We start from the raw sequence: 23,245 nt of genomic DNA, 5'->3' as shown, positions 1-23,245 counted from the left end.
CGGCCATGGCTCACGGGCCCAGCCGCTCCGCGACATGTGGGATCTTCCCAGACCGGGGCACGAACCCGTGTCCCCTGCATCGGCAGGTGGACTCTCAACCACTGCGCCACCAGGGAAGTCCCACTGCTAGCAAGTTTTGATGAGGAGTGCGAGACTTCTGATTTTGTCAAGTTACAGTTACATTTTAAGAACCCCTCAGGATGAAAAGTGGCCCCTGGTCAGGGCTCAGCCCTATAAATGAGAGTTCAGAGGGAGCAACAAAGCTGTTTAGAGCCGGATCCGTGGACTTCAGGGTGGCAGGGTGTCTAGGAACCTCCTGGAACTTACTGTAAAATTTTGTTTGTAAATACTTCAGGGGAGAGGGCCTGGAGCTTTCACTAGCTTTTTAAAGCAGTTCTTCATCCAGCAGTTTGCATGAAAATGGATGCCCAGTCAGGGTGGTCCGAGTCTCCCTGCCTGTGTGCGGTGGTTACCCTGTGTGAGTGTGCAGGGCTTACCTGTGTCTTCTAGGAAAAGAGGACACAGACCCCAAGAGGCCAGATATCCTATGAGCCAGATGCCTGAGGGAGTGTGTGAAAAAGGAGTGGAATCGAACAGAAAGGAACATTTTCCCAAGCTAAAGATGTGGACACAGAAGGAGGAGGATTGACTGACTGGGATTGGAATGAAATGGAGAAAAGCAAACAAGCTGAATCTCCAGGGGGAGGACTTTGCGACCACAAGAATGAATAGGTCGTGGCCCTGTCATCCTAGCGGAGATTGGAGCAGCTCCATTAGTGGGGAGTTTTCAGGAAATGTGGGTGTGATGGGAGGACAAGCATGGCTGACCTTGAAAGGGGCTCTTCTGGAGGGCTGCACGCACTACTTCCCCACAGGACTGTTGGGCAGTCCCTAGAATTGCCTCTACCGTTTCTCTCGTATTCAGCACACACAGACACCTCCTGAGAGCCAAATTCAGGACCCGCTTGCCACAGCAGAAGAGTCATGAGCACAGTATTTGAATTGCTTGTATTTTGAGATAGGAGTAGCTCTTGGAATAATCCAGAAAGTATAGTTTGAGGGGTTTTTTTTAAAGAAAGAAAGTCTGATATTACAGATTCAAGACTCTTCATAATAAGGCTCTTTGCACTGAACTAAAGAAAAATGTCAGTGGTCGCTACCATTCTCTTCCTGTGCTTCATGGCTGCCATTTCAAGAGTACTGATTCTTCCTTCAGTGGAAGGAGAGGGTATCAGAGGGGTCTCTCTAGCCATCCAGGGTAGGAGCTGTGTCCCCTAGAGGTTTGTGGTGTGGACAGCTGTGGGCTGGGCTCTCCCGTTCCCCACTGGAAACACCTATGGACCCTTCAGATGGTCTTTTTCGGGAAGTCTTGTCTCTGAAGTTGTGGCCACAGTGATTTACTTGATGAAAAGGGTGTTTGCAAGCCCAGGGAGAAAGTTTCTGCGGCCGATTGGAGTTCCCTGCCTTCTCCCAAGCGCCCTGTGCCCCTAAGCACATCTAGCTTTTCCCTGCTCATGAATCACATTTCCCACAGCATTTGTCTCTGACCTTCTCCGCTGTCTTCATGCCCTTGAACCCCACCCAGCCCCCTTCACTCTTTGTCCTACACTTTTCCAGAGATCGGGGCCATCCACTGTGAGTGCTCTCACCTTCTCTCTTCTTCCCCTCGAGATCTCCTCCCCCGTCCCCTCCCCTTTTCTTCCTGCCCTCTCCAGGCCACTTTTCCTCTCTTCTGGATGGGTCGCCTTGGCACTACTTGGCACTACTCCCTTTGCTCTCTCGCAACTTCTTTTTGTACTGGCTTCTTCCCCTGCCTGCAAACACGGCACAGGCCTCTGTCCTGCCTGCTCAACAACATCTCTGTCCTACCGTCCTTCTGGAAGCAGTCACCCACACTCATTGCATTGCCTCTACTGCTGGACATTCACCTATCCTTTTTAAAAAAAAAAAAAAAAAAGTTTATTTATTTATTGGCTGTGTTGGGTCTCCATTGCTGCGAGTGGGCTTTCTCTAGTTGCGGGGAGCAGGGGCTACTCTTCGTTGCAGTGCGCAGGCTTCTCACCGCAGTGGCTTCTCTTGCTGCGGAGCTTGGGCTTTAGGCACACGGGCTTCAGTAGCTGTGGCTCGCGGGCTCTAGAGCGCAGGCTCAGTAGTCATGGCACACGAGCTTAGTTGCTCTGCGGCATGTGGGATCTTCCCAGACCAGGGCTCGAACCCGTGTCCCCTGCATTGGCAGCAGATTCCCAGCCACCGTGCCACCAGGGAAGTCCCTCACCCATCCTTAACCCAGAGCTTCCCAAACTTTTTCCCATCATAACACACGCAGAAGGTGTTGCTGTTTGAGTGGCACGTGGCATGTGTGTGCCAGGCTGAGGAAAGGCAGGGTTCTGGTTGCCCTGAGGACGAGAAGCACTGTGGCAGCATCCCTGTAATCCATTCCCAGCACATGCCTGAGATCTTTGCAATTCAACCCTGTCCGCCACCCCTCGCCATACTTTTCCCCCTAAAATAGCCTTCCTAAAGACCACCAGTAACTAAATGCTAAATGCAAAGACCTTTTCTTTGTTTCCGTCTTCGTTGACATCCAAGTGGCATTTGACATACACTAGTGGTTGAGCGCTCAGACTCTGGGGCGGGCCTGCCTGTGTTCAGTTCCTGGCTTTGCCGTTCTCTAGTGGTATGACCTTGGGCAGCTTATTTAATGTGTCTCTGCCTTGCTTTCCTCATTTGCAGAATGAGGATAATAAAATACTTACCTCCTAGGGTTGCTGTGTGAGTAAGTAGTTGCTGTATGGAAAGTGTGTAAGCGGTGCCTCTCTCGTCAGAAGTGCCGGGAGTGTCTGCTGTGGCTTTTGAGTCCCCCTTTTCTGAGGCCCTTTCTCCTGTTTCTCCTAATATTGGACACTCCCAATCTTTCTCCTGGCTCTTTGAACTCCCTTGGTTTTTGTTTGTTTCCATTCTCCAGTTTCTCTTTTGGCTCCCCAAAATGGAGGAGGGCATAGAGAATGCAGCCTCGACTCTCCTACTTACCTTCTTCCCTTCTTGGACCCTCTGGTCGATGATGCCAGCTCCCACCTTCAGCCCAGTCATTGCCCCAGGCCCCGAGTGCCTGCTGCAGATCGCCCTCTGGATCTCCTCCCTGCACCTCAGACCCAGGAGTCCCCAGAATATTTGAATGTTTTATTTTTGTTTTAAAAGTAATAAATGTTCATTATAGAGAATACAGACACATTGAAAGGATTAAACATCTTTAATCCCACCACTCAGCAAGCACCACTGCTGAAAGGCTCTCAAGCTGGGCTGCGTTTCCCCCAGGGAACATTTAGCAATATCTGAAGACATTTTTGGTTTTCATCTCGGGGTTTGGGGGAGGTGCTACCGGCATTTAGTGGGTAGAGTCCAAGGATGCCACTGAGCGTTTTACAGAGCACAAGAGAGAATTAGCCCAGTAGTGCCAGGGCTGAGAAACCCTGTTCTGGACCTTTGTCTCTACATAAATGCTCCAAATAGAGCAAACTGGAATTGGTTTTCTCTCTACCTCCGTCCTGCTTTGCACCTGTGTTCTCTGTTTCTGTCTGTGACCGCACCTTCTCTTTCAGCCCCCATCAGGTCCAGTAAGATTCCCCACCTGTCACATCTTCGGCGTCCATCCCTTCTTCTCTCTTCCAGTTTGGCATTGATGGCCACTCTCCCAACTCACGAGAAAGCCTCCAGCAGGCCCTTCGCCTCAAGCCTCCTGCTCGGCCTCGCCCGTGCCTCTCGTGTGCTTAGAGGCCGCTCGTCGACTTCCACCGCCTGCAAAGTCCATGCCCTGAGCTCCCTAAGGGCAGTAGCTCCCCATATGACTGCTCTTTGTACCCTGCCAGAACCAAGTGGCGCTCTGAGCACAAAGCCGGCGCTCAGTGGATCTGTAGAATCTGTACGAATGAATGGTTGCGTGAAAGAAAAGGCCGAAAAACATTCTCCCTCATAACCTGTCCATCTTTGCAGATCCTCAGTGAATGGTTTGGCCAGACTGTCATCCGCTCCTGCACCAAACTGAGCTATGAACATGCACAGAGCATGATTGAAGGGCCCACTAGGAAGATCCCCGAGGAGGAGCTGCCCCCCGTCTCCCCAGAGCACACCAGTGAGGAAGTGCACCGGGCTGTTTTGAACCTCCACCATATCGCAAAGGAGTTACGCCAACAGCGGTTTGTGGACGGCGCACTTCGTTTGGATCAGGTCAGTCGCTGCTTTTTTGTCAACAACCAGCAGGTTTGACTTCGGCCAGAACCCAGTGTGTGTGAGGTTTCGCGTGGCAGTCCTGGGCTCCCCCCTCCTCCTTTCCTCAATCACTGCGCTGAAATAGTGTCCTCTGAGGCAGGCAGGAACCACCCCCCCACCTGCCCTGCCAACTCCACAGGCACCCAGGGCCTGATGACACGAGCCAAGGCGAAAGGGTGGTGTCTGTCTGGGTGGCTCCGTGACCAGAACTCCCATCTGGTCTTCCAGGTGAGGCTGGATCGAGTACTTGATCCTCACCCATTTTCCATCTCACATCCCTCTTACGGGAGTTGGGGACAGGAATCATGGAAGTGTAGAAAGCAGTTGATCAATATCTGATAGTTAGGCTTTAAAACAAAAGTGTTTCTTCTTATCCCTTGTCTTCCAAAAAGATTTATATGTTTACAAATATCTGGATTAATATCTGAAAAAGCAGAGAACTGAGGAGACTGTAGAACGTTGGCTGTTGAAGAAAGCAATGGCCCGGAATAGTATCGATTGCTCTTGAGTATCTCAGGCATGCTGACGGCCCTCTGGGACTCAGACAGCTGCCACTAAAACCTGATCGACTTCCACGTCTGAGAGTTGGTAATTCTTAAGCTCCAGCAATTCCTTCCTCATCACTTGCCAGTACGTTACAGAGTAGAGCCTTTGTCTCATTACTTGCCAGTACGTTACAGAGTAGAGCCTTGGTTCCATATTATGCAGCCTTTTTCTTCTCATTTATACTTCTTACCCGAGCCCCAGAGAACTCGCTCTCCTCCCCTGGTCTCTGTACACTGTGGGAAGTCTCTGGGAGTTTGGAAAATGAGTTGGGCCACAGGATTGGCTGAGGGAGCCGTTCGTCAGACCATTGGCAGAGCGCAGCCTCGCAGAGACTTCTTTCTCTGAGCCTTTCAGCTTGGAGAGATCTCAAAGTAGAGTAGTTTATCAGAAATTATGATGAATTATGAGTAGCTTATCAGTAGTTTAACAGCCTTGTTTTAAAACTTTCTAATTGAAGATTTCATTGCGTCCTTTTTGTGATAAACTTACACAAATGCTTCTCAGAAGGCATGGCAAACAGTTGCTGCTCTGGGCCTACAAATAAGTTAGCGGCTCTTGGGACAAATGGATCGTCTGTTCTGCCTGTGCTTGGGGGAGTCAAGGCATCTTCTGGAACCCTCATGCCCCTCCTTCCCTTGCCTGGGCTCAGGTAGCCTGAGCAGACCTGCCTGCTCGAGAATGCCACTTGGGAGACAGTAGGCAGAGTGGCTTCTGAAGGAGATGGCAGAGCCAGTGGAAGAGGCGTCACGGGCATGGAAGAGGGTGGAGGATCTCCTCTCCTTCCTTTAGTGAGATCATTCTTTGGGGCGTGAAGCTCATTCTCACTTACCAGCGGCTGCCTGGTTGTAAATCCAAGGACGCTTCTCAGTGTTTGCTTCCTGGACTTCTGTCCTGCCTTTGGCCCAGGAGAGAAGCAGAGAAGCAGACTGGTTCTCTGCTTCTCTTCATACATCTCTAGTCATGTCCTGCTGGTCCCTTTGCTGGAGCCTCTTCCTCTGCTCACCTCTTTACAGTTGGCATTCCCTGGAGTCTACCCCATCCTCTTTTTCTCTATCCACACTGTCTCCCTGAATGAATTCCTGTGTTCTTATGATTTTAATTACCAGTTAGATGCTGATAACACCAAAATTAGTTTCTCCGGCCCTGCCCTTCTTCCCAGGCACTACACAGGCCTCTCCACCTGCGTCCCTGGACTCCTCACCTGGCTGCCCCACGGTCCTCTCAGCCAGTGCTCGCCGCACCTTCTGCCCGACACAGTGAGCAGTGCCACGGTGCGCTGCACGCGCTGGCTGTGCTCGCTTCCACCAGGAGTTGTGTGTATCAAGGGTCAGCCCTCTTTATTCCCAGCCTGCTACACCAGTTGTACATGTTATAATTATGCAGTTTAACTGAATATTAGGTAAACTGATCAAGTAAGAACATTTTTAAAAGCTGGTGTTTCTGTGAAAACTCAGTTAAATTGTTTGGAAACACTCGATGAAGAAGAATCTCCAAAAGTTCTGCTGTTTGGGTGTGACAACTATAGAAGAGTGGGGGAAAAGATCATAAAATTCAGGAGGGGGCTTCCCTGGTGGCGCAGTGGTTGAGAGTCCGCGTGCCGATGCAGGGCACACGGGTTCGTGCCCCGGCCCGGGAAGATCCCGCATGCCGCGGAGCGGCTGGGCCCGTGAGCCATGGCTGCCGAGCCTGCGCGTCCGGACCCTGTGCTCTGCAACAGGAGAGGCCACAACAGTGAGAGGCCCGCATATCGCAAAAAAAAAAAAAAAAAAATTCAGGAGGAATTCTGTACTGAGATTGCTTTACAGATGTCTAAGCTCTCACTCTCTTTTAATGAAACAAAAACTATAAATTATACATGATGAATTACGAGTAGTTTATCAGAAAAAAGTATGTAGAAATCCAATTAGCATACCTTTTCAAAAAGCTTTACATTTTTTCTGAAAGTGAATGAATGTAGATTTATATAAATTAAGTAAAACAAATGTTTAGTTATGTATGTATCTCTTCTGTATGATTCCCCTCTTTAGCCAGCTTCTGGAAAAACTAACCCACCACTGCTTCAGGCACATCAAATGAGAGGGTTCTGTTATACCATTTTAGAAACCTTTCCCCATCAGATTGTTATAAAATTGGATTGAATTAAATACGTTAAATACGCTAAACACTGTAAAAGACCATCAGCAATCTCAACTCACATTAGGAGGGGTGTGGTAGTCAGTCAGGGTAGAAGAATGATCACAGTTTCAAGTTGATACTGATCTGTTGGCATGTCTTAGAGTCAGAATTTTATTGCTGAAAATAACTTTTTAATTAATTTTTATTGGAGTGTAGTTGATTTACAGTGTTTTCTTTCTGCTGTACAGCAAAGTGAATCAGTTATACATATGCATATATCCACTCTTAGATTCTGTTCCCATAGAGGCCATTACAGAGTATTGAGTAGAGTTCCCTGTGCTACACAGTAGGTCCTTATTAGTTCTCTATTTTATAGTATATAGTAGTGTATATATGTCAATCCCAATGAAAATAACTTTAGATACCTGTATTTCATCAGCCCTCTCAATTTATAGATTAGAAGCTGAAGTCCCCAAAGGTTAGATGAGTTGCTTATATGCAAGAAACCCAGATAGCCTGCTCTTTGTTCGCTTTTCCTCCATTTACACCATGCTGACTTGAGAGAGAAAAGTTTTCCTTCAAAGTGAGAAAAAAAACCCTTGAAGTCCTAATTAGGTTCCAGTTAATTAAGGTTTGAAAATAATGGAATTGCATCCTTGGAGCTGATTCCTTGGTTCCCCAGAAAACAAGTGTGTGGACCACAGCTTTAGAAGAAGGAGCACATCAACCTCCCGTAGCGAGGGACACTGGCAAGATCCTTTATAAATCAGCTAAACGGCCCCATTCAGCAGTCCCTGCATTTGTTCTCCTGTGCCTACTGCCTGCATTTGCCCTCACGAAAACCCACTTCTCCTCAGTGCTTTTGGCATAGCCTGCTGTTTGGAGTTGCTCTCTGATGCTTTGTTTGCCCCAGTTCACTGTGTCCTCATTTTTGGTGGCAGTCCTAAAAAAAAATATGTCCTCCTACACCAGCCTCAGTTAGAGAGGGTCTATGAGAGGCCTCCGTGAGAGGGGACAACATCTGTGTCGCGCTGTACGCCCTTGAATGCAGAATAAACCTGCTAAGCCAGTTTTGCCTTTCGAAGAAATCAGCTTACTGTGATGATCTCCAGAACGAGTGAGGTGGAGGACACCAGCGTGGGGGCTATTTGTCAGGTCGAGGACAGACTGGTTTGGAGGTCACAGTAACCGCAGAAACGCAGAGCAACTCGGTCACTGGGTGATTGTAGGCAACAGCTTAGGCCAGAGCTGCCTGGCCCATGTCTGAGACAGTGCACCCTCAGGCCGCAGGGCCACCTGAGCTGGCTCCAGTCCCCTGGGACCACCTGCCTGCAGTCCTGTGTGCTTACCCAGTATATGCTCAAATATTAGCAAGTTCTGTATATACTGTGGTGTGAAACAGACTGCGAAGCACTGCCTTCGAGGTTGGTTTGACTACTCCAAGCATCTTTTTTACCTAGAGGGCGAACCTAGTTCTAACAGGTCCTAGCTCAGTGAAATGATGTGCCTTTGTTTCGCTGCCCCGAAAGTCAGTGCAGGTGCCGAGTGCGTTCTATGTGCTTTTTGGCTGGATGAGTTGAATAATATCCCTTGTTTCCTGCTGCCATGTTAAATCTAGAATTGAACGCAGGCGCTTGTGTTATTTTATTGATTTATAACACGTCACTCCTGTTTCTTAAAAGGAGACTCCCATAAAGGGAGTCCCAGACTTTTCTGTGTTTGTAGTAAAAGTAATCATAATGGCTTACCATGACATGCAGATCTTGAGTTTTGGGGAAGGGGAACCGTGAGCGGCCTCCACCCCCTGCTCTGGTGGGGGGGGGGTGCGCAAGCTCCCTGGCACTTCTGTTTGTGCACCTGCTCCCACCTAGGGGTGGAGATGACCCTGCCTGACTCTGACATGATAGGATGACAAGGCCTCGCCTCCCTTTGGAGTTCTGTGCCTGGGCCGTTGCCTTCAGAAAGGATAGCAAGGGAGGATAGTGGGGTGCTAAATAGAGCCCCCAAACAAAAACTTCTTAGGGAATATTGACTGTTTTCAGGAAACTACACCTACAGCTTTCTGGAGCTTTCTCTCCAGCCCGACCTTGCTCAGTCAGGTGATAGCGCTTAGAGGCCACTCTGTGTGAGGGCTTCTGGAGAAACAAGCATGACTGCGGGAAACTGTGCCACTTCTGGGGTCCCCGGCGGGTGGTCAGGGGATGTGAATGACTCCTGCTGAGCCGTTGACTTTCTGAATTTAGAGAAAGTTATAGTGAAGAAAATCTGGTGTTTCCATCGAACTAAAGGAGCCTTTACTAAATTCTCAGCTTCATCTTATATGATTCCCACCTGGCACAGTTCTGAAGCCCAAACTTCAGGCAGTTTCTTTGAGTGGACTTGATCGTAAAGGTAAATTTATTGGTGGAAACAATTTTTAGATACCTTGGGACCCAAGCTGCTGTGGAATGCTATTATGGATGACCTTGGCCTAGCCCAGCCTTTTAAGTAAGGGCTCGGCAGACTTTCTGCAAAGGGCCAGCTAGCAAATATTTTAGGCTTTGTAGGCTATCTGGTCTCTGTCTCAACTACTCAACCCTGCTGTTGTAGTGTGAAAGCAGCCAGGGGCAAACAAATGAGTGTGGCCATGTCCAGTACAACTTTATGGACACTGAAATTTGAATTTCATATAATTTTCATGTCACAAAACAGTATTCCTCCTCTGATTATTTGTAATCATTTAAAAATATAACAACTGTTCCTAGCTTGTGAGCCATACGGAAAGTAGGTGGTAGGCCACATTTGACCTGTGGTCCATAGTGTGCTGACCCCTGCTTAAATGAAATCCAGCTCTCTTACCCAGTCAGCTTTTAGCAGCTCTTCACCACTGCACTGGGGAGTTGGGCTGGTAATAGAGAACACTTGCGCTGAGTTACCTCTCGCGATAGTTTCACGCAATGAAGTAAATTATTCCTTTGATTAGTATCATGCTTAGCAGGTCCAGTTGGAGGCTAGAAGTAAAGGAATGAATCCGTTTAGCACCAGTTCCCTTACCCTATTTACAATCAGGTAGCTTTAATTAGCCTGAAGCAAGAAGAGCAGTGGTTCTTAATTTCCCACCTCTGCAAGCTCAGCAGCCTCTTCACAGTCAGATCTCATCCCATCCACCCCGCTTTCCTGAGCCCACCTGCAGAGACACTGGCTCCGCCATCTGGTAGGATGCCGAAGGTGGGAAGACAGCCATTGCAAAACGACTCACAGAAAGCTGTATGGCGTTTCTCCCCCCACACCCCCGACCCCTGCTGCTGTATGTAGCAATGTATTTTGTTGGATCGTGCATTTAAAAATATAGTTAAGTATGTTTCTGTTCCTTATCTACAATGCAGTTATTTTTAAGAAATGAGCATTCCAGCTCTCTGCTGTTTTAATTTTTGTACAGTGTGATAGTTGGTGCAAGGTAAGAAGGATGGGCGTAATCATCCTGTCTGGCTCTTCCTTGATCTTATTATTTATGTCATCACTTGAGCACAAGAGTAAGCTACTGATCAGGCGGTTGGATATGTTTGTAGACTCGGTCTCTATTTTCTTAGTCATAGAGTCCTCCCTTCAGCAGCATGTCTTCAGAAAGCATTTATTGGGTACAGAAAGCAAGTATGTGGTAGGTGCTGGAAATGAACAGTCCCCGTCCTTAAGTTTATAGTGTAGTGAAGGAGCCGGCAGACCACACAGAAAACGTTAAGTGCTGTGACAGAGCTGTCCCAGAGTGTGGTGAGACTGCATTGGAGAGGATGGGCCCTGCCTCGGGATCAGGGAAGACTTCCCAGCAGGGGCGGTGTGTACACCAAGGCCTTTAAAAGACTTGAGGGGCTAGCCAGGCTCCGAATGCACGGGGTGGGGCATTTCATGCAAACTCCTGGCGCAGGCGTGGCAGGGGCGAGGGGTGGCGCCTTTGGGCAGCATCGCATTGCTCCAGGTCGTGTGATGTGGCCTGCGAAGAGAGAGCAGCTTGCGGAGGGAGCAGGGACCAGGCCGTGAAGTCTGCAGGAGCGGGCTCGGGGAGCCGCGGGACGATTTCAGATACAGAAGGGACGTGATCAGAAGTGTGTTCTAGAAAGAGCTTACTGGCTGTAGTATGGAGAGTAGACTGAAAGAAGAAAGTAAAGGAAGCTTATATTCCAAGAGAGAAATGACAAGGGCCCAACCTGAGATCGAGCCCCTGGGGAGAGAGAAAATCACAGATCCGAGCGAGGAAGGAGTATCGGCAAGCCTTGACAAATTGACTGTCCTGATTAGATGTGGAAGGGAGGGGGCGGGCGGTGAGGGGGGAGATTTGAATCAGGGGGTCGGGCTTCAGGTTCAGGCATGTGCATTGATGCAGTACCATGGACTGACCAGGAAATACCTTAGGATAGGAGAGCTGAGAAGAAAGCAGATGACTTCCGCTGAGGGTCTGTTGCGTTTGAGGGGCCAGCTGGAGACAGAACAGGTCGAGATGTGGAATAAGCATGTGGGCATAGAGGTCTGGAGGTCAGTTAGGAGGGCTCACCTAGAGGTGGCCATTTGGGAGCCAGCAGCCTCAAAGTGGTCCTTAAGCTGCAGAGAGATGAGCTGTAGTGGGGAGGCATGTGGCACCAGACGCACAGGAGGGCGAGAAACACTTCCTCCTGCTCTGTTCTTAGTTCCTCCACTCTGTTCTTAGTTAGGCCCCTTTGGTGCCCACTTTTTCCTTAGAAAGGAAGCTTTAAATCAGATTATGAAAGCAAAAGTATATTCTTGTTAATATTTGGGTATATTATGATTTCTTATGAATTTCCCACTTCAGGTAGGAGGGAGGTGTGGTTAGCGTAGCATACATGTAGTTTTTATATTCTGCATTTTAATATTACATAAGTTTTTCCCCATGTCATTCAAAATTCTTCTAAAACCTTATAATGCCTATGTAATATTCCATCATACGAATATGCTCTTAAACATTTAACCTTGCCCCAATTGTGGATTTTTAGTTTCTGATTTTTTGATACTATAAATAGTGCCGTGGCCATCTATGTTCATAAATCTTTATTGTGATCTCTGGTTATTTCTTTAGGACAGTCCTGGAACTGTGCTGATGGGGTCAGAAATATAGACATACTTAAGAATTTTGAAACATTGCCACATTCCCTTCCAGAAAGATCACAGCAGTTTATCCTCTTTCCAGTAGCCTGTGAATAAGGGCACCTATGATGGAAATACCTGTCAGGAGTTCTCTGGCTACATGGAGGGGGGGGGGGGGTTGGTCTCTCTCTCTCACTCTCTCTCTCTGAGTCAGACTAGGTCTCCTGAGATGTCCCAGTGACTGTGGTCTTGGATTTCATCTTTCCTATTGTTCAGTGTGTTAACAGCATAGACTCTTCCTATTTGCATTAGCCATTATTAAAAAAAATACTCATAAGGGTCCTAGACTGTAAAATGGTAAGAGAGGCGGTTCAGAGCTTCTTCCTAAACTCGGTAAAGTCGAGACTGGAGAGTGGTCTCCTGCCCCAAAGTCCTTCTTTCTACTGCTTAGACTCAATAAGAAACCCATCCTATTTGAAATGGTGCTGAGAACTATCGTTGCAGTCTCAGATCCTTGGAGAACATTTGTAACCTCACTAACCTTTTTTGTTGCTCTCACATCCTGTGTGTAGCTGTCACACATTGTTTGGGTTGGCCTGACACGAATAATTAAAAGGAAATCCAATTGAATTAAGACTAAAGAGGACAGAGCTGCTCTGTGTCATCTCTGCCACCATAAGAATTGCTACACTTCTCTTTAAGGTAATGGTAAACAGTACAGGAAGGCTTTTACTAGAAGTTCAGAGCTTCTGGTTCAATGTTGACAGGCAGCGCATCACGTCAGCCGTGGGGATAGTTCTAGAATCAGGGAGGCTTAAAGAGTAATTATCACCCTGTCAGAATTTTCCCCTTATTCCCAGTTACCAGTTTCATTATTATGAGCAAGATTTTCATCTTCGTCTGTTCATCTCATTTATACATATATCCTCAGCCAAGAGTCTGTGCTCTTTTGAGCCCTTCAGCCCCCAGGCTATCTAGGATGGCTCTGGGGCGCAGTGGAGCAGCTGAGGAGGGAACCGCCACCGCCTCCAGCTTTCAGGGAACGTGGGGCACAGGACTTCCCAGTCAGAGGGTATTGAAATCTTTCCCTTGAAGGAGAGATTGGTTTAGTAATCACACTAATTTCATATGGAATCAGAGCAAACAATCCACATTTATGCATCCCAAGGCGTGGACAAGAGACAGACTTGAAAACTTGACCTAGTTGTGTATGAGTAGCGCTAATTACACCCACTTCTGTGAGTTGGTAACTGTTTGTGGCTTGTTAGCATACGCATAAAAACTAACCTGTATCATTAAGTGTCGGAGTAACTTTGCTGAGCAGCTTGTGACTATAACCCTAAACTAACCTGTATCATTAAGTGTCGGAGTAACTTTGCTGAGCAGCTTGTGACTATAACCCTAAACTTTTCATGTGCTCACTCTTCCTTTAGGCATGTCACATAGCCAGTTACTCATAATTTTCAAAAATTGGAAGGAATACAGGTAGTATTATTCTGGAAGTTGTTAAAAACACAGACTCAGACATGATTTCCGGCTCTCACTGGACAGGTATTTCTTGAGTTCCTATCGTGTTACAAGTGCTACTACTCATAGTTCCATGAAGGAGCCTTAGGCAGTGGAAGACAGACTTTCCACCCTAAAGTTGCTTAGTGAATTTGTGAAGAACTCTGTGTACTTACAAGAAACTTCAGTGAGATAAAAGCAAGGGCATAGTGAGTTGACACAGGGCTAAAGGAATACCCAACGTGATGGTTCTTAGGTAGATGGGATTAGTGAAAGAAGGCTGCTTGGGAAGGGAAGCCCTGAATCACACGGTAAACAAAGTGAAGGACATGGTTGGTGAAGAGCTGAGGGTCACCGATTGCCCACCCTGTTAAGATTTAAGGGTCGTGTTCCATCACACTCCTGTCCCTTCTGAGTTCTGAACCACTGAGAAATAGACACACAAGTCAGACCGAGATCAAAAGATTCCATCTTAAAAAAAAAAAAAAAGAAGATTCCATCTATTACTGATAAAGTTTGGATTAGAGAAGGCAGCTTGAGCCAGTTCGAGCATCTGGAACAGCCCAGAAGTTAATGCTGTAAAAAGAAACTCTGATTGTGGGGTGATTAGAGGGGGCAGAAAGTAGCCAGAGGCAGAGAGGGGAACGTGCCCTCTACCCGACTGGGGGCCGGGGATACTGGGCACCGAGTCCTAGCGTGGCCTTTGCTACTAGGTGCCCTCCAGTGCAGTGGCTGTCAGTGAGGACCAGTAGCTGATGCCCTCGGTCAGAATGGCCAGAATATATCCTCAGCAGAGCTCTGAAGACTGCTTTTTATATAACTTTAGTGAGTAAGCATGGCTCCCACTCCACCCCTAGAAGCTTTTCACTCGCCTTCCGGTTCTTTCTGCTTGCCTGTTATCCAGGCTCATTTCTTATAGAATGGAAAAGCTCTACCCCCACCCCTGTAAACCTTTCTTAGTTTCCAGGAAGCTGAAGACTGAAACTGAATCCTGCTGCAGAGAAGCTTGCACTGGCCAGCGCATCCATCCCGCCTCCCGCTTAGGGCTCCCAGAGCACTTTGTTTATACGTGTCACCTGTCTTGATCACGTTTTCATGTTGCCTGGTCATTTTCCATTTGCTTCCCTGTCTCCTTCTCTAAAGCTGTAAGTTCCCTAAGGGTAAGGACAGCATCTGTTCACCTTTATATCTCCAGCCCCTGCCCAGTGCTTGTTGTTAAGGGTGTTTCAAGGTCTCTAAGCATCTCTGTACATTTTTTTTTTTTTTTTCCTGTACGCGGGCCTCTCACTGTTGTGGCCTCTCCCGTTGTGGAGCACAGGCTCCGGACGCACAAGCTCAGCAGCCATGGCTCACGGGCCCAGCCGCTCCGCGGCATGTGGGATCTTCCCGGATCGGGGCACGAACCCGCGTCCCCTGCATCGGCAGGCGGACTCTCAACCACTGCGCCACCAGGGAAGCCCTATATTGGTCTTTTTAAAAAGACGATGGGGCAGTTATGATCTGGGAGAAGGACTGTAGCTCTAGAAGAGAGGTGTGCTTATGTAAGAGAATTAAATGCTTATTATGAATCAGAGAGGTTTCCTCCTCTTTTGAATGAAAGGGTTGGGTGTTTGATTACTTGCCAGGGCATACAGGGTGTAGGACAGGGTGTAATGAGGGCTTTCTCAAGGTGGAGCTGCCTGGACAGGTGTGAGGAGCCGGGAAGCTTTAGCACCCCAGGGGGCTGGCAGTGCTTCTGAGGCTTCCTGAGCACTTCTGTGTTCACCTCTGTATCCTCAGAGCAAGCTGTGCCCCTCAGGGAGCCCGGCAAAAGAGGCTCTCTGGGGGAAGGCAAAGAGACCCCCAATGTGCCCCCCTGGAAAGGGAGATGCTCAGGCTTGTTGGAGACCTGATTTGCCGGCGTGGCAAGGTGGGCAAGGCACCAAGCCCCTCCACCTGCCTTTTGCAAAGAGTCCTTCTGGGGTGAGCTAACATCAGCCGCCATCCACCCTTCCCCCATGGTGAGATGGAAATGATCTGTATACCATGGTGGGATCCCCAGCCTAATTCTCCCTCTGTGAATTCTGATCAGAGCCTGCTTTTGCTTTTAATGGAAATGATTTCCACAAGACAGAGTTTTGTATTAGTTGCTGCTGGGCTGTCTGAGAAAAGAACTCACATCACAGCTGGGGTTGAGATTGTGCCCAGATGATTCAAACTTAAGTCCCTAGCATTTCCAGGGGGCAGTGAAGTGAGACAAAGGGCTCTCACCCTGACAAAGTGGTATATAAGAAACTTCTGGGGGTCGAGCGGGGCAGTGGCCAGTGCCTCCGTCCTCTCTGTGGTGCGAGCCTTTCAGGTAAAGTGGCTTTGACAGACGGGACAGGTTTGGCTCCTCCAGGGCCCTGCCTTTTGGGTAATTGTTCTCATGATTAGGAAGCTCCTGGACTCTCCCCTTTCTATTCACAGGACACTCTGCACGTCCTCGTCCTGCCCCCATGTCACACCCAACGTCACTTGAATGTGAGCCAAACAGCTACGTAAGAGACATGGAATCCTTTGACGTTAGTAAAACCTGCACTGGGGAAAAGGAACCCTTGCAGCTGATGCTTAGATTTCAACCATGACTGCCTCTTGGGGCAGGCCCAGTTGATTCCGATTTGCCTGGTTCTGCAAGCCGGGGGCTCTGCCGCTGTTCTGTCAGCTGTCTGTCCTGAACTCCGCTGCCGGACTGAGTTCCCCCAAATGCTGCTTTCACCTGTCACTCAAGAACCTGCAGTCTCCTTAAGTAGATTTCATGGATAGTGAGATTTCCATTAATATTCTGGGATGAGATATAGGATTGCAAGGTTTTATTTTGCCAAACAAGAGCATTTTCTTTTTTTTTTTGCGGTACGCGGGCCTCTCACTGTTGTGGCATCTCCCGTTGCAGAGCACAGGCTCCGGAGGCGCGGGCTCAGCGGCCATGGCTCATGGGCCCAGCCGCTCCACGGCATATGGGATCTTCCCGGACCGGGGCACGAACCCGTGTCCCCTGCATCGGCAGGTGGACTCTCAACCACTGCGCCACCAGGGAAGCCCAAGAGCATTTTCTTTAAAAGCCAGTTACCATCTACTTCCTCCACGATTTTATAAATGAAAACATTTTAGCACCAAAACAAAGGAAGACTTAACTTCACCGTTCAGGGCAGTCTCACGTTGACTTGGTTGAGCTTTGTGGAAAACCTTTTTCTCATTTTGTTGATCTCAGACCAGCGTTTGCGAGCTGCTGGATTGTTCCATTGGATCCAAATGCCCCCTGGCTTTGGAGGCCCTCAGTGGTTTGGACGGTATTTGGTGTTCCCCATTTCCCACCCACCCGTCTCCTGTACTCACTCGTCCTTCCCTGCCTTCTCATGGCCTGGGCCTCCACTTCGCTCCCCCCAGCAGGCCCCCCACTTCTTCCAGAAGCCGCTTCCGACAGGCTGCCTCCTTCTCCACGTATCTCCTATCGGTGCCTGATGCAGTACTGCCTGGGTTTTCATTCGCATCATTCTGTGGTTCTGTCTCTTTACTCCCTTCCCTCCCTCCCTGCCTGTGTTCTTGAGTGTCAGCTGTGTAGAAGGCAGATACTTCGCTGCAACCTCTTTCTCACTCATAAATCTGCGGTGTTGGTACAGAAGCGGCATGCTACAAGCTGCTCCTAGCACTCAGAATGTCTCCACAGTCAATGGGTGCTCAAGGACACTGTGCCCATAGATCTTGAAGATGTGGCCCTGTTTGTTATTACTCAGGAAATTCCCACCTTTTTAAAGAATGGTATTATTATAACACAGTTGTTTGTTTTGTACTTCTTTCATTCCCATTTTAAATGGCACGTGACAGACATTTTTAACTAAAGAGAATTTAAGAGCTTTAAAAGTATTTTATAACTTTAGAACATCCCTTTTGACTGATGTTTTTAATTTCTCACATTTAAAATAAATACCTACTAGGCACAGAGTACTGTGCTAGGTATTGGGACAAAGAGATTAGAACATGGTCCCAGCCCTCAGAGTAGCTTAATGTCTCATGGACAGAATACAGACACAAAGAGAGCAAGCGGGTGCACAGGAAACGTTGAGTTTGGGCTGAGTGTGGAAGTGGCTGCTTTGGTATTTTACCTGGGGACACTAGCTATGATTTGAAGGGGCCACGTTAAAAGTCAATGAGAAACAAGGTCGTTCTGTTTTTAAAAGTCTTCTCCTGTACAAAATAGCAATTAACAATTTGCTGTAAGAAAACACTACAGATACTGAAAGCAAATTAGAAAGTATTTAATTGCCCTTGAATTTTGAACACACCACACCCCCCCACCCCGGGGCGGTGGTGGGGGGGTGGGAGGTAAAAGAAATGTGCCAGAGTGGGAGGAAATGAGTGCAGACCTGAAGGACAACACTCAGGGAGGGGATCCCAGCAGGTTTCTTAATCTGCTTGTCAGCATTAAATTGGCAGTCCCCTAAATAAGAAAGTTTGCTAATGAATAAGTCTACTGACTTTGAAGTACATTTGCACTGGGAACTGTTTCTGACCTCTGAGAATGCCAACCTGATTTGCTATGAGTTTTGCTCTGGGAATTACAAGGAGCTCTCCCTTCATTCTCCTGTCCTCCACCCCAGCCAGGTCCTGGGACTTAGCTTTTCCTGCAAGCTTCTGTCCAGCCAAGCTTGCAGTCTTGCTTGCCTCCCCAGCTGGCCTGCAGGAGCACACTTCTGAGCTCAGAGGGGAGCAGAGCTCTGCCTGAGCTTCTCCCTGCCCTCCGCCCGCCTGGCTGTCTGGCTTCCAGGCCTGGATTCCTGACTCCTTGTTGCCGAGGACTCCTTCTTGGTCCCTGTGGAGATCTGTCCTGTTTACCCAGAGGCCTAGCTCGGAACTCGTTTGGGGTACATGCTTCTGCTCCAGACTCTGCCCCAGGCCCAGACTCAGCTCTCCTGTGGCCACCAGCTTCAAGTCAGTGACAAGACAGTGTAGAGCTTGTGAGCATGGGCCTGGGACAGGCCGCCTGGGCTCCGATCCTGACTCTTTTGCTTTAACTTTTCTGTGCCTCCGTTTCCTAAGATAATCATGAGTGAAATGAGGTAACATGTTTCAGAGGTAACAGTCGGTAAAAGGGAGATGATACTAGTAACTGTGCCATGGGGATGCCCCTGACATGTAACACCAACTGGATGTTAACCGTGTGCCCAGATGCCGAGAAAGGCCCTGTTTCTGTCCTCACAAAAGCGCCACCTCTAACGGGGAAGAACCCGGGAAGGGCTACAGTACAGGCCACCAGCAGCGATGGCCTGGAAAGACCTCACCTCATTTGGGATCCGTCCGGTGGGTCTGGGTGGAGGGGAAGGATTTGAAGTGGAGGCCTTGGGGTGAGGAAGGCTGGGCCCCTACTGCTTGGCAGCGGCGGGTGAGGGGCGGTCTGGTCTGGTTAGGTGTGTGGAGGGAGCACCGCGGTAAGAGACGAGACTGGGAGTGTCTTGAAGCACTCAGCAGTTGGTGCCGGAGTCACGGGGAGAGCAGGCAACCTCTGTGAGCAAGGAAGGGAAGGAAGTAGAGTCGCGTATCACACTCCACGTCACTCAGATAAGAGACACAAAGCGTGCCCTTTGAACAGACATACCACAGTTTACATAACCCTTCCTAATGTGGCCACCGTTAGGTGGCTTTCAGTTTCTGTTATTATAAATAACACTGCAATTAATATTCTTATGCATTCTTAATCAAAATTGGTTTGGACTGTTTCCTCAGGAATACATTCTTAGAAGGACCGCATTAAAGGGAATAACTATTTTTCTGCGATACTTTCTCTTTTTTATTAACTTTTATTGTTGTATTATAAAAGTAATACACATTTGGGACTTCCCAGGTGGTCCAGTGGTTAAGACTTTGCCTTCCAATGCAGGGGGTACGGGTTCAATCCCTGGTCGGGGAGCTAAGATCCCACATGCCTCGGGGCCAAAAAACCAAAACATAAAACAGGAGCAACATTGTAACAAACTCGATAAAGACTTTTTACAAAATGGTCCACATCAGGGCTTCCATGGTGGTGCAGTGGTTAAGGATCTGCCTGCCAATGCAGGGGACGTGGGTTCGAGCCCTGGTCCGGGAAGATCCCATGTGCCGCAGAGCAGCTAAACCCGTGCGCCACATCTACCGAGCCTGCGCTCTACAGCCCACGAGCCACAACTGCTGAAGCCCGTGTGCCACAACTACTGAAGCCCGTGCGCCTAGAGCCCGTGCTCCGCAACAAGAGAAGCCACCTCAATGAGAAGCCTGTGCACTGCAACAAAGAGTAGCCCTCGCTCGTCGCAGCCAGAGAAAGCCTGAGCGCAGCAACGAAGACCCAACACAGCCAAAAATAAATAAATAAAATAAATAAATTTTTTAAAAAATGGTCCACATCAAAAAATCTTAAAATAAAAAAAGTAATACAAGTTTGTGTTATGAAAAATTTAAATTAACAAGTAAGCCCAAAATAGCCATCAGTTACCCATCACCTAGTAATAACATTTTTCTAGGTATCCTAAAGCATGTACATTTTTTAGAGCTTTTGAGACAAGCTGCAGGATAATTTTCCAGAAAGGTTAGACTAATTTAGGCTTTCCCCAGCAGGGAACAATAGTGCATTGTCACTGCCTCTCACCAAATTGAGAGTCTGGGGGTTCCATTTAATCTTTGTTAATATGGTAGGTTGGAAATGGTGTTTTATTATTGTGTCGGCTTGCATTTGTTTTACTGCTTGTGGGTTCGATCAACTCTTGAGTCGTTTCTTTGCCATTTCTGAGAAAGGGAGAAACTTCCTTCTGTGGTCACTAGAGTCTCCTGACACCTTAAGCCCTAGACCCACCAGCCACATTTTTAGGCAGAATTACTTTTTTTCCCAACTAAGGTATAACTTACATACAGTAAACTTCACTCCTTTTAGCATACGGTTCTGCAAGCTACACATACCACACTCAAAACATAGAACAGTTCCATCGCCCCAGAAAATTCCTGCACACCCCTTTGTAGTCAACCCCTCTCCCCTACCCTCAGCCCCTGGCAACCCTCCTGTTTTCTGTCCCTGTAGTTTTACCTTCTCCAGAATGTCAGGTAAGTGGAATCAGACAGCTGGTAGCTTTTGAGTCTAGCTTCTCTGACTTAGCATCGTGCACTTGAGGTTCACCCCTGTGTTTTGTGTGTATCAGTGTTCATTCCTTTTTATTGCAGAGTATAAGTGTATACATGGTATAGATGTTCCACAGTTCATTTGCCCATTTGTCAGTTGAAGGATATTTGGGCTGTTTCCAGTTTGGGGCGATTATGAATAATGCTGCCATAACATTTGCCTACAGGGTTTTTTTTTGTTTCTTTGGGTTTTTTTAGGGAATTCCCCCATCTTATTTTTTTTTAATTTATTTAATTAATTTATTTTATTTTTGGCTGCATTGGGTCTTCGTTGTTGCACGCGGGCTTTCTCTAGTCGCAGAGAGCAAGGGCTGCTCTTCATTGCAGTACACGGGCTTCACATGGCGATGGCCCCTCTTGTTGAGGAGCACAGGCTCTAGGTGCGTGGGCTTCTGTAGTTGTGGCATGCGGGCTCAGTAGTTGTGGCGCACGGGCTTAGTTGCTCTGCGGCATATGGGATCTTCCCAGACCAGGGCTTGATCCCGTGTCCCCTGCATTGGCAGGCGGATTCTTAACCACTGCGCCACCAGGGAAGCCCTGCCTACAGGGTTTTGTGTGATGGTTGTTTTCATTTCACTTGGGTAAATACCTAGAAAAGGTTGGGTCCTATGACAAGTGTCTATTTAACTTCATAGAAAATTACCAGACTGTTTTCCAGAGTGGCTCTACCACTCACCAGCAATGTACAATAGTTCCAGTTTCTTTACCTGCTTATCAGCACTTGGTATTATCAGGGTTTTTTGTTTGTTTGTATGTTTTAGCCATGCTAATAGGTGTGTAGTGGTGTTTCATTGTGGTTTTAATTTGCATTTCCCTAATGACTAATGATGTTGAGCGTCTTTTTCATGTGCATATTTTCTGTCTGCATATCTTTTTTGGTGATGTGTCTCTTCATATCTTTTGCCCATTTCTTAATTGGGTTTTTGGTTTCTTATTACTGAGTTTTGAGATTTCTTTTTATATTTTAGATATAAATCCTCTATCAGATTTGTGATTTGCAAATATTTTCTCCCTGTCTTTGGCTTGTCTTTTCGTTCTCTCTGGCTTATTTTTTTATACTCTTTTGAAGAGCAAAAGTTTTACATTTTGGTAAAGTCTAATTTATTGAATTTTTTTTATGGATTGTGCTTTGGGTGTCACATCTAGGAAATTTTTGACTAACCCAAGGTCACGAAGATTTTTTCCTATGTTTTCTTCTGGCAGTTTTATAGTTTTAAGATTTACATTTAGGTTCTCCACTTATTTCCTAGCTCCAGAAGTTTCTTTTAGAAAACAGTTCCATTAAAGAGACATACACCTGAGTAGATTTGGTATGGAGTCAGTCCTAGGAGCCTGCGCAGGCATGGTGCCCTCCAGGAACCATCTGGAAAGGAGGTGTGGGCATCAGAAGCCGCCCAGGAGTGGCTTTTAAACAGATAGTAGGCTTCTCTGGCTTAAGACTTGGCATAAAAGTGAAGATTGTATCCTTTAAAGGAGGGTGAGGATGGTAAGAGAAAAACCTCTAAACTTTCTAGATAAATCCTTCTGACTGCTGCACAAAGTCAGGACGGTGACTGATGCCAAGCCCAGGACTTTGTCGATTACATGCAAACACCCATGTCGGTGACTCACCCAAGCATGCTTTAATCTCATAACCAAGAGGCTTTCAAAAATTATAGTCAACAAGGCAGCTTGCTAGTTGTGACTGCCATTGGAATTGGGTTTTCCTCAGAACAGCTGGAGTGTAATGTGGTGGGAAGAAAGCCTGATGTGGGTGAAGGGCCAAGGATTGCTTGCCTGGGAAGGATGTGCAGCTAACGTTTGATAGAAATCTGTGAAATGACCGACCTCAGCCAAGCTAAGTAGAGGCCTGCCATCTTTCATCCATGGGAAAATACACTGCAGCAGAAGTATTCAGAAAACAGCATTGACTATCCGCTTTGTGTCAGTCATTGCAAGACACAGACGGTCCAGAGCATGCTCCGTGCCGGGCTGATAGGAGCCGAGAGAAGACTCCTGTTCTAGTGAAGGAGAGCACTTGAGAGCAGGTTGGAAATGACTTCTCCAAGGATGTTCCAGACAGAGCAGCGCAAGGGTTTGGTGTGTTCTGGGATTTGCAGGCCTTTGGCATGGCTGTGTCACAGGAAGGGCTCACAGAGGCAGTGGGAGATGTTATTAGAAGTGGAACCAGGGCCAATCTTGGAGGACCTTGTTTGCTCTGCCCTGAGATATGAGTGTTTTCTTGAATTCAAATTGGTACCATTGAAGCATTTTACATATGGAAGTGATGGGCTAGGACTTTCTTTTTAGAAAGATCTCTCTGGAGGCTCTGTGGAGAATGAATTAGAAGGGGCCAATTAGTGGTCATCTAGGTGAGATGGCTAACCTGAAGTCATACAGCTGACAGGAAGCCACAGGTGAGAAAGACACTGAGGAGGTAGAATCAGGGCCCAAAAAGGGAGGGGGTGGGCACATGGATGGACACTCCTGGGTTTCTGACTGGGCAGCGGGGCAGCTGTGGTGCCACCCAGGAGAGTCCCCCACCCCCCCACCACCCCCCGCATTGCAGGAGGAAGAGTAGGCATCAGCTGGGGACCCTGTG

At 47.8% G+C, this 23,245-nt stretch overlaps 1 protein-coding gene across 5 annotated transcripts in view; it reads left to right on the top strand.

Moving 5' to 3' along the window:
• The window catches only part of DIS3L2 (DIS3 like 3'-5' exoribonuclease 2), a 370,907-nt gene that overhangs the window by 291,057 nt on the left and 56,605 nt on the right, over positions 1-23,245 (top strand). For 4 of the 5 annotated variants that reach the window (XM_024740590.1, XM_024740587.1, XM_024740591.1 and 1 more), the window contains one exon: positions 3,991-4,224. In XM_024740590.1, the coding sequence (XP_024596358.1) occupies positions 3,991-4,224 (234 nt within the window). Of the gene's footprint in view, positions 1-3,990; positions 4,225-23,245 lie in introns of those variants that run through there. The other variant, XR_003002632.1, reaches the window with a different exon arrangement.

This window comes from Neophocaena asiaeorientalis, unplaced genomic scaffold (genome assembly GCF_003031525.2).
Source record: "Neophocaena asiaeorientalis asiaeorientalis breed wild unplaced genomic scaffold, Neophocaena_asiaeorientalis_V1.1 scaffold388, whole genome shotgun sequence".
Taxonomy (NCBI): domain Eukaryota; kingdom Metazoa; phylum Chordata; class Mammalia; order Artiodactyla; family Phocoenidae; genus Neophocaena; species Neophocaena asiaeorientalis.
Note: the sequence above shows the minus strand (reverse complement) of the source record. Positions and strands in the feature narration are given on the sequence as shown.